This window comes from Buteo buteo, unplaced genomic scaffold, assembly GCF_964188355.1.
Source record: "Buteo buteo unplaced genomic scaffold, bButBut1.hap1.1 HAP1_SCAFFOLD_56, whole genome shotgun sequence".
In the NCBI taxonomy this organism is placed as follows: domain Eukaryota; kingdom Metazoa; phylum Chordata; class Aves; order Accipitriformes; family Accipitridae; genus Buteo; species Buteo buteo.
In genome coordinates, this window is record NW_027439222.1 from 671,868 (window position 1) to 683,116 (window position 11,249).

General features: G+C 57.5%; 1 protein-coding gene across 1 annotated transcript; it reads right to left on the reverse strand.

Moving 5' to 3' along the window:
* Positions 1-759: 759 nt before the first annotated feature.
* LOC142027795 (T-cell activation Rho GTPase-activating protein-like) lies at positions 760-6,398 on the reverse strand. The gene is made up of 8 exons (XM_075022005.1): positions 6,361-6,398; positions 4,531-4,615; positions 3,397-3,495; positions 3,005-3,166; positions 2,811-2,920; positions 2,458-2,653; positions 1,817-1,959; positions 760-1,371 (listed from the first exon to the last, which is right to left on the reverse strand). Exons 1-8 carry the CDS (start codon positions 6,396-6,398, stop codon positions 1,125-1,127), a joined length of 1,080 nt encoding a protein of 359 aa, XP_074878106.1. The 3' UTR covers positions 760-1,124.
* Between the last annotated feature and the right edge of the window lie 4,851 nt (positions 6,399-11,249).

An 11,249-nucleotide genomic window follows, 5' to 3' on the forward strand; every position in this document is an offset into this window, starting at 1 on the left:
GAGCTTGGGTTTTTTAAGCCCCTTTTTAAAATTACATTTCCATAGACAACAGAATATTTAGTTGAGTTATTCTGTGCAAACTGAATCAAATCTTCCTGTCGTTGCTCTCTGTGATCAATAAGAGGTGCATCATTTGAGAGGAGTATTTACAGTGCCCAGTGTGGAAGTTTGGTTTATACCATCGGCGTGAGCGAGGGGGTTCTGAAGAAACTACCAGACAATCAGTATGCAAGGATGACAGCCACAGGGGACAACAAGCTGCAGGTGACCATGGTTGCATAAGGAGCTTCAGCCCTTCTTGGCCAACCTGCTGTACCTACATGTTGCCCTCTACCGGAGATAATGGCACGGCTCCAAGCATACGGCAGGCCTTAGCACAAGATGAGCATTAGCCAAAATCTGAGCAGGAGCTGGGTAACCAGTTGCAGCTCCACGGGTCCCTTCCGACCTCCACCCTCCTGTGCAACTCTGTGCCTTGCTTTCACTCCTAAAGCACCTGAACTCAGCCCTCGTGCCCGCCGGCAAGGATGCTGGGACAAGGCACGATCCCAAACTCCTCCCCGAGGGGTCATCCCCAAACAGCAGCTCCCCGCTCCAGAGCAGCCGATGGCAGACATACTCAGAAGAGAGAAAATATCATTTTATTGAGAACATCAACTGCAGTGGGGGGTGGGCCCAGGACTCACAGGGGTTCAGCCAGTAACAGGAAAACGGCACCTACAAGGACAGAGTCAGAGAGCGCTGCTGAATGCACAGCGGCAGGAAGAGGCAGGGTTTGGTTGCCCTCTCTCTGGGGAACACCGTTGACGAGGAATTGCTCATAGCCCAGAAGAGAGCGAGCTACGGCTGGCATTGCCGAGGGGAGGGCTCTGGCGCCTTATCCCCACGGGGAATGCCCTTAGAGAGCTGTGCGCGCGCAGAGATGCACAGGGCCCCTGTGCCACGCAGCAGGGCTCGATGGGGAGCCCCTGGGGAGCGGCCACGGGGTTCTTGCCAGACCCTGCGCAGCAGCAGAGCCTGGTACACACCTGGGCTTCTCGACCTGCCGGACCTTCCTGCATCTTTTCCGTTTGCGATCCCCCAATACGTTTTCTCTCTTCCTCTTCTTTTTTTCTGCACAGCTTTCATCTCCCCAGGCCTGTTTCCTCCTTCGGTTCCTTCTCTTTTCCTTGTCCCGAGGAGAGCCTGCAAACCTTTCCATCCCACAGTGTGCTTAGATAGGTAAGGCCACGATCCAGCGGAGACAGTTCTGATTTTAACCCAAAGTGACTCGTTTTACCTTCTTTCCTCTGAAAGGCTGCCCAGTTGTTGCGGGCGTAGCAGGGGCTCTGCCGTGCTCTCGAGGGTGGCTGGAGGCAAAGCTGGAGGTGCCTAAACCAGAATTGTTGGAGTTCAGGGGTGGCAAGGGACGGCCTGGAGTAGTAAGGGACTGCTTGCCAAATTACCACCTTAGCTCTCTGGGGAAGATGCTGCTTTGCATCATCCATCCACATTTTGCACAGTCCACCTGCCCCAAAACAGACTTGATGAAACTGTGATGAAGTAGGATCCGAGCAAAAGCCCTCTCAAGTTGACAGCTACTCCCCGCTGTCTTTTTGTAGGTATTTGGTTGGATTAAGCACATGCTTAATGCATTTGAGAAAGGACCTTTCCAGTTTTCCATACAACGTATGACTCCGTGGGGGAGGAGGAGGAACCCCAAACACACAAGCCATCGGCTGGCCGGAGGAGGCCCAGCAGCTACTTGGCCTCCTCAGAAACTACCCTCCTACCCGAGAGACACTGTCACGGTGCTTGTGGAGCAGAGCTGACATACCTCTGTCGTTTTGGACTCCGCCACCATGTCTCCCCCAGCTCCTTTGAGGACACCCAGAGAGGGGGATGCATGCAGAATGGCTTCTGCCTGGTGGCCCTGGTCTCCTCTGCCTGCAGGGCCACTTTGCTCTTCCAAAGGCAGGTCTAGAAAGCAAAACCATGTGCAGCAGTGACGCCTTGGAAGTAGCACACCTAAAGCAAAACCCACCCCAAGCCCTACACCGGTTTTCTTCTTGACGTTGAGGTTTCTGGTATCCCGAGCCCCAGCCTGGGACAGCCCTCAGTTCCTCCTCATACCTGTGGCTCCGTCCATGGGGGCTGGCGACTCCCCAGCTGATGGACAGGAGCGGCCAGCCACCTCCTCCCCAACAATGTCGCCGCAATTTTCAATCATAAACAGCGCCAGCGTGTTCACCTGCACACATCAAACCCTTGCTCTCAACCCAGCTGCCTGAAGTTGTCCCAAGCAGCCTTTCCCACTCCCGACCCTTGCCTCTGCACAGATGGCTGTGGCTGCGGGGCTGCCTTTGCAGGCAGCCACCCCACCGGCATTTGCTCAAGGGAGGGGGCAGCCAGGGACCTCTGAGCAGCCAAGCTCGGATGGGCCGGCAAGGCTGCAGCCGGCTTGCCAACACAGCGCACCTTCTCGGTCACCTCCAGCATGGCCTGGAGCGGGAGCAGGTCCTCGTCGGGTGGGCTCAGCAGGTTTGGCCCAAGGCAGATGGCCAGGTTGCTGCAGCTCATCCTGCTGGTGGCTGCGTTGCGGCCGATGTGCTGGAGGAGGGACAGCAGCCGCTTGAGGAGGAAGAGGTTGGCTGCAGGCAACTTCTCGGCCACCCTGAGGGAACAGGGACACTAGGTTGACAAAGCAGATTTTGCCCAGGCCTGTTGTCCAAGGCAGGGGGGAGCCAGCGGCTGAGTTGCCCAGCTTTCCAGGTGCTCTCAGCCAGCGGCCAGGGCTCCTGCTCAACAGGCAGGCTGCTGCCCGCACTTACGCTTTCAGCTCGGAGACCTTCTCCTCCTTGCTGGTCCTCTCCATGGCTGCCATCCAGTCCTCGTAGAGGTGGGTCACCAGCAGCTTGTCGGGGATGCTTCGGAGGAAGTCCTGCAATGCCAAGGGCTCTGGGTGAGCCTTTGAAGTTTCCAGGCCGGCCAGGAGCTCCTCCAGCCGCAGGTCAGAAGCGCTCACCTTCAAGACGGCGGCCAGCAGGAGTGCAGGCTGGTTGCCCAGGTCGACATCGGCGTCGCGGTCCAGGGCCTCCCGCAGCTCCCGAAGTTCCGTCCCGCTGGCAGCTTTGCGGAATATCCCCTCCGTCGACGGTCCTTCCCGGCGCAGGACAGCCAGCAGCTCCTGCAGGAGAGGCAGGAGGACAGTTGCTTGGCTGAGGAGCTGCCTTCCGACAGCGGTGGCCAGAGCACTGCCCCAGAGCGGGCTCCTTGCTGGGGGTGAAGAGCCCAAGCCGCCATCCCCGGAGCTCCTGGGGACGCCCGTGTCCCCTGTGGAGCAGCCGGAGGGAGGGCTCCTACCGCCTCTAGGGAGCATCTGGAGGGCTGGGGACCCCCCCGGCCAGGCTGGCTTACCTGGATGGGCCGGGGCAGGGAGCCGTCCTCCCCGCAGAGGGCTGCCAGGGGCTGGCCAAAGAGCGCCCTGCTGCAGCCAGAGCCCACCTGCCCTGGCGCCTGGGCAGCGGCCGGGGTCCTCCGATGAGCAAAGGGCCAGGGCAGCCCCCTCCTCTTCCTCCTCCTGCTGCTGCTCCCTCCTGCTGCAAAGGAAAGCCGAGCAAGAGCCCGTCAACGGAGACCGCCAGGCCAGCGCTCCCGGGGCCTGCCCTGCCCGCAGCGTGGTGCTGAGCGGTGCAGCAGGACGGGCAGGGAGCCAGCAGCTGGACCTCCGAGCTCCAGCTCAGCAGCTCCAGTTGGGAGGCTCCTGAGAGCCGGCACGCCACCAGGAGAGGAGAGCCTGGCCCAGCCCTCGCCCTGTCCTCCTCCAAGCTGTGGGCAGCAGCAGAGGCTCCGTGTCCCCGCAGAACCACGTCCAGCGGCCGCTGCCCAGCGGGTGTCCGTCCTTCCTTCCTTCCTCCTGGAGGTGACATCCTGCCTCGGGCTGCCCAACCTGCATGGCGACACTCGAGGGACAAGTGAGCACAGCTCCAGCGCTTGCAGGAGCTTACCGTTCTTCCCGAAACTCACCCGGTGCGTGGCAAAGTCCCCCTCCGCTGCTCGGCGGGACCGTCGGAGGCCCTTGCTTGGGACCAGCCTGCAAGAACCAGGCTGCGCTCAGAGAGCAGCCCCGCGGCGCAAAGGGCCGCCGGCGAGCTGCCAGCCGGCACCGGCAGCCTGAGCGTGGCAGAGCCGGGACCCTCTGCCCTCCCGGGCTCTCTGCCCCGCGGGGCAGGTTTCCCCCCAGCACCGCCGGCCAGGATGTGCCGGCATTCCCGGCGGCTCCCCAACCCTCTCCGCTCCCCGAGCGGCACCACCCTTCCCTCCATCCCTCACCCCACTGGCCGCACGTGCCGGCACAGCCAGAGGCGGGCGAAAGGCAGCCCTTCTCACCTCGGCCTGGCCCTCCATCAGCCTCTCCAGGCTCCCGGCGCTTAATGTCCTCCACTGGGCAAGAGAGAAGGAGCGGAGGCAGGTGAGCAGCGATGCCTCTGCCACTCGCTCGGCTGGAGGACCAGGGCTCGGGGGCAGAGCCCAGACCGGGCAGGCACTCACGGTGTGGCGGCGGCCCAGCCCCTTCTCCAGGAGCCTGATGGACGGGACAGGCGTCACCCGGGCTCTCTTGGCTCCTTCTGGTATCCTGTGCACCGGGAAGGGACAGGGAGAGAGCTGGCTGAGCCCCAAGCTGCCTCTTCTCCCTCCTGCGGCAGCTCTGCCCGAGCGAGAGCTGCCGGCAGCCACGGGGGCACCTCTCCCCAGCTGAGGAGCTGCGTTCCCCCGTCCAGCTGCACCTGCAGCATCCCCGCGGCTTACCCCAGGAGCGTGCCCACCCACAGCTCCTTCAGCGCCCGGGAGCTGCAGAAAGAGAGGAGAACCAGCGTCAGGCCCTGCAGGCCCTGCTGCTCCCAGCCCATGGGCAGAGGCGGGTGCCTGCGCAGCCCTGCCCCGTGGGGAAGGACACCGGAGAGGGACGAAGCCCCGTGGGGAAGGAAGGACGCTGGAGCGGGATGAAGCCCCGTGGGGAAGGAAGGAAGGACGCCGGAGCGGGACGAAGCCCCGTGGGGCAGGACAGAGGCGCTGCCCGAGCCCTGGCTCCTCATGTCCTGCCAGAGCAGCTGCTTTCGCCCTCCCCTTCTGGGGACCCAAAGGGGATGCGGGACCTGCCCATGCCCCCATCCCTCCCTGCCGGCGTGCTGCTCGCTCCTTGCCCAGGCTCTGCACGCAGGGCAGAGGCCGTTCTCACGATGGTGCGGGTGTGCTTGGGAACGTCTCCCGCCCGGCCGTGGCACTCACCCGAAAGTGGCGACGCAGGAGCCGCTGGGCCAGACGAGGAGGATGGAGGTCCTGTCCTCATCGCCGCCTTCCTCCTCTTCCTCGTCCCCCGCCGCCTCCTTTCCGCCGCTCAGCACCCACAGCTGGTCCAGGGCCAGGCGGAGCTGTGGGCGCAGGCTGGTGCCGCGTCTGCAGAGAGCAGAGAGGAGAGGCAGGCGGTGAGCTGGGGGTGTCCTCCTCGGGGTCCCCCCGGGCAGAGCCCAGTCCCCCACTTGCCCTTGGGACGGACGGACGGACAGCGATGGGCGCCTCCAGCACCCACCAAGGTGCCGGGGCCTGGGGCTGGTGCCGGGGTGTCCCTGCCCCGGGGCCAGGGCCAGGGCTGGGGGAAAGGCAGCTGGGCTCTGAGGGTCTTACTGCAACTTGGCGATCACCAGTTCCTCCTGGAGGAGGAGAAGGCGTCTCTCGCTCCTCTTGCGGCCCCGGGTCAGCCGCACGTCCGCGCTCAGCACCGCCTCGGCATCGGTGAGAGCCTCCCTGCAGAGCAGAGAGCGGCGGGCATGAGAAAGGCCGCTGCCACCGCGGGTCCCGGCCGTGCCCCCGAGGCACAGGGAGAGCTCACCTGGAGCCGCAGCAGCAGTTGGCCTGGCCCATCCTGCCCGGGAGAGGAGGACCCTTGCCGTGGACCAAGGACGCGGGCCAGTCGGCGACAGCGGGGATGGGAGGCGAGGTGCCGGTGCCGGCGAGGTGCTGCTTGGCCAGATCCTGCCTCCTCCCAGCGCTCCTGCGTGCCAGCACAGCTCCGTGCTGCTGTCTCTGGTGGTTCTGGGCTCCAACTGACCAACATTCCGAGCCCAACGACCAACATTCTGAGCCCAACGACCAACATTCTAAGCCCAACGACCAACATTCTGAGCCCAACGGAAAGTGGGAGGGGCACCCACCCAGTGGGTGAGAGTTCTCTCCAGTATGGCCGTCTCTGCCTGGCACTGGGGAGCCCCGGGCGGGCTGGACGGACCCAGCAGAGGGGAAGGACCGTCTCCCTCCACCTCTTGCCAACGCTTTGCCTCCTGCAGCCCAGGAGGCAGGGAGCCGCCTTTGCCCCAGGGGCACTTTTCTGGCTCGAAATCGCTCCACTTGGCGTCCACCATCACCCCAGGTGTCTGCACAGCTGCTTTCCAGCTGGGTGTCCCCCAGCATTTACTGGCGCAAGGGATTCTTCGTCCCCAGGTCTCCAGGACTTTGCTCTTCCCCTTGGGGAACTACAGGAGGTTCCCGTCAGCCCCTTTCTCCAGCCGGTCAAGATCCCCCGGCTTGACAGCAGGACCCTCCGGCGCAGGAGCCTCTCCTCCCAGTTCTGTGCCACCTGCAAGCTGCCGGAGGGTCTGCTCTGCCCCATCTCCCAGACCAGGGAATGTGAACAGGTCCCGCGTGGTGCGGCGCAGGGGGGGCAGACATGCACTTTGATAGGCCATCACTTGTCACAGGAGGTTCAGAAATTTAGGGGAAAAATCCATATTGGTTTGGGTATTATTTACACAGTGCTTCCCCTTTGTATTCCTGCAAGCTATTACAAGGTGTTCAAAATGTCTCCTTTTTCATTTGAATGTCACAGCTCTTCACAGTGCTGATGTTGCATGTAACATTGGATTGGGTTGTACTCTCGCACAGAGCGTTAGGTAGTATGTAGCCTAGATTATTAGGGAGAAGATCGCAGATTACCGCATTAGTCGTGCAAACACCAATGACAGGAGGTTGCATCTAGCTCTTGAGCCAAAGGGTCAAAATCCAAGGTGTCTATTGATCTCAGTGGGCTATTGATCAGCAGATTGAACTCACCATGTTCAGAAAAGAAAAGGTACGTGAGAAAGGCCTATTCTGCCTTGACTGCTACAATGCGTGTTTTTGCAGGTATGAAGATAAATTACCTTCCATCTATCCATGCCCCTCCCGCCACCCCTTTCCGAAAAAGAAAGGACTAGAGAAAAAAGATTCAACTTGTAGAGCAATGGGGCTTGTAACAGCCAAGTAAATTTCCCTAGATCATTCCCATTCAATGAGCCACTTTGCCTGACATTTTGCCTCTACTTGGTACCAACAGAAGACTCGGTACCTGTGCCATGCTACAGGAGACGTAGAATTTCGTGCTGATCCAGAGCTTTCCACCTACAGCCAAAACCAGAGCGAAGCTTTCCTCCACCTCAACCGCTCCCTGGTGCCTCTTCCCCAGGGAAAGTCTTTCCTCTGTCACTCTGTGCTCATAGCTGGTCACAGGCAATGCAAGCCCCAAGCCTCAGCCACCATCCCAGGCCACCAACCCCCTTTAGCCATCAGCAAGATCTCAAACTCCTTTGCGGCTGCAGGAGAAGGGTTGTTAATAGAAATGGATGCACACGGCACAGTCTATTCCAGAATAGCCACAGCGGTTAAAAGCTTTCCGTGTCCTGGATTGGTGGTTTTCAGGACCAGCTCCTGGGTGCCGTTGCATGAGGCTAGCGATAGCTCTATTTCATGCAGGTAATTCAGGCTTAATCCTTTGTCCCCACAGGCCCAGCAGCACAGAAAGTCACCGTGGGCTGTGTTTGAGCAGCCTGCTCCACTGGACTTGTGGCAAACATCCGCATCCCTGCTCTTCTGTTGTCCACATAGGGTCCTGGTCAATACCACAAGCTGTTTTCCCTGGAAATGACCATCGTGGCTAAAGACAGACTCCTCCTTGTGGACACCAGCCAAGCTGTGGCAACGTCTCTGGCACCCATGCTGTGCCAGCTTTCAACCCCCAAGAGACTGGAACTGAGGCGGGTCCAACAGGAAGAAAATCTGCTATTTTCACTGAAAGAGGGGAGCGACCACCGGCACTGAAGAGCCATTCATATCCTGCTGAAAGCCACAGGGAAATGCAATGTGTGGTGAGCTTAGGCAGGAATACTCCTGTCCAAGAAGCAGCACGCTTGGTTATTAAGGCTTTATCACACTTGGGTGATAAGGCTTTATCCTTGGCTTTCCCGCCGTGCTGACCGCTGTGGCTGCTGCCTGTTCTTTCCTGCCATGCTGGCTGCACCCGCCTGTGGGGCTGTCCTTGGGAAGGGCACCAGAGCCGAGAAAGCCCCTGGGAGAGGGGCAGGGAGAAGCTCTTCTCCAGAGATTTGCCAGAAGCTCTCCAGAGCATCCCTTTTCCAGCCCATGAGATGCTCTGTGTGACAAGGGAAGGTGCCCGTCGGTCCAATGGATGAGGCCCTGCAGGGCTCCCATCAGGGTCCTTTGACCTACCCATCTTCCAGCCGCCACTCCAGGGGCTGGGGGTCTCACAAAGGGCAGGGCCCTGTCCCCCACCTGCCGTTGGGACAGACATTGGTGCATCCAGCCATTAAAACCTGCCGAGGCCAGCTAACTAGGAAAAAGAGATGAGCCACACTGCGCAGGCCCAAAGGGCGGACACTATGTCAAGGATAACATAAATAAGTATACGATTAGAACAATATAAGCTTGCCTTGCTGTAGGTAACGGTATGCACGATAGGCAGAACAATCCCCTGTGCATCCAGCGCTGCAATAAAGAATGCCTGCTTTCTAAAACTCCAAAATTGAGCCTCAGAGAGTTTCTTCGACCAGCTTTTTCGGTTACACACCCCTACCTCTGACTGGCAGGACAGAAGAGAAGATCACTGGGGCACCTGTCCCTTTCACTCGTGCCACTCAAGTCCTGCTTGACCTTGCCCGGGTTTTGCTTTACCGTGTCCTGGTGCCCGCGTGGAAAAGGAGCAGGGGAAAGCGGTCTGTGCTTCGAACCAGCGTGCCAGCCTCCCCGTGACATCCCGGAGCACTCCTGGGCGGTCAGCACCACAGGGGTCTCCTATTTCTTCTGGCAAAGTCTCAGCTCCTCCTCTCTTGCTTGCTCCTCCTCCCCCATCCAGATGCTCCTTTTCTAGGTGGTGGAAAGCATATTCTGCTTTCCTTGACTTCCACACGGCCCCTTGGTTTCCAGCAGGCTTCCCACCAGTGCCTCTGCAAGCCTGTTCTTAAGTGCAACCGAAAGAAGAATTTTCTCTTTATTATTCCCACACCTCAGAGGCAATTCTGCTTTCACTGAACTGAATGGAAATTTGTGAGTAAAGATGATGTTTAGATTTGTCTGCAGTGCCACAGTAGACTTCACAGGGCCCTGCCCACCTTCAATAAATGTCAGCTTTGCGTTGCGGTTTTCACTGGAGTGACAGCTACTGAATTGGAGAAGACCCATGGGAGAAAACAAACTGATGACAGAAGTTTTGAATGATGGGCTTGGGAACCACAGATGTGCGTGTTTATGGAGTACCTCTCTTTCAATCTCCTGAGAGGATTTTTTCCTCTCACCACTTGAGTAGGATGGAAATCTTTTCGGTCTGATGGATTTGGTATTTTTAACTTCCACTTTTTACCGTGTTGCGAAAAAAATGCACGCAGCCTTACCGTTTACATCCCACAGTGTTACCCGCTGGGCAGAAACGTCTGAGGCTTTCACATCTATTCCATACCTCTGCTAACACTGTGCCAGTCTTGATCTGGTCAAATGAGAGCAGCCACTGCGAATAACGTTCTCGACTTCCCCATCTCCTCACTCTGGTTTTCCTCTGTTTCTCAGGCATATGCTTTCTCGAGACTGCATATGAGGGTGAGAGATTACTAAAGTCCTTCCTTATTCCTAAAGGCATCTGAAAACTCTGTTAGGAGTCACTTGCTGTAAGATTATCTCCTGAAGTCATCGCAGAAATATCTAAGATTTCGCAGAAATTCTTTTGAGGCTCAGGAAGGTATGATTCTTTTCTTATGCTCAGTTTCACAAAAGTCTCTGTAGCCTTGGTCTCATCTTCTTTAATGCTACGTTTGAGGATTAGTGGTTCTCCCAAACAGGGTGCCCTGCTGTTGAATTAGCCAGGCACAGCACAGAACCCTTGGTCTGGCCACGGTGAATACTTTTTTGGATAGGCTCAGATGAGCACAGTGAGTTTATGTTGTTTCAAGGATTTGCTGCAACATCTGTGCCTTTTTTGACCCAATACTGCAAGCTGTTTAAAGCCATACACTTCCCCCCCGCCCCGCTCCAATGAACCAGTCTGAGACTCTGTAGAGCACAGGATTATTGCACTATAATATAAGGTATTAATATAGCAGCAAAGCAGTCTTCTTTGCTGGAATACCTACCTAGCCTTCCTACCACGATAATATTGTTTCATAATGTGTGTACTGGAATGAAAATGCTCATAAATGCAACGTGAATATTTGCTGACTGCAGGTATTTTTACAGTGCTGATCCCTCTAATATGGAGGCAGATGTAACGATACTCACCCGTGTACTTCTACGAGCCTGTGCAATGTTTTTAGTGTCTTTTCCTATACACAACTCCCTGCCCATGTACAGTTTCTTCTGAAAACCTGCAAGGAAGACTGGGCTAGCAACTTCGGTAAGCCAAGCAACTAAGCACAGACCCGGGAACAGCCTTGTATACCCACAGGAGTGCTGCACGGACATTTGAGACTCACGTGGTTGGAGAGGTATACCACCATCTGGATTTAAAAATACGTTTGTCCTCTGTGTGTGGTGGGGGTACCGTAGTCCATGTCAAGGACTGGGGGTGATCTGCATGCTTACAAAGACAGACCTGGAAGCCTTGCACAGCTGCAAAACAAATGCTCAGAGTTTATTATGGTACCAGATTCACGTGACGTACGTCGGGCAGAGAAGGGTGGTCAAGGACAGGCATTGGGCAGTCCTCAAAGCAGGACTTCTTTACTACCAGGACTTTGTTTAGCCATGGAGCTTCAGCTCAAACTCTCATTCCCATTTTGGAAGGGGATTTCTTCCCTACCTTTCCGAGGCACAGCTCTGTTAGGACACTCACAGTCCATCTGAATTTCTCAACTTGGGTCTTTTCATGTGTCTGATATTTACAGGGACAGAATCTCTGGCTTTGCTTGTCATCAATAATACATCTATCCTATGAAGAACAAGAAGACTGGGACACC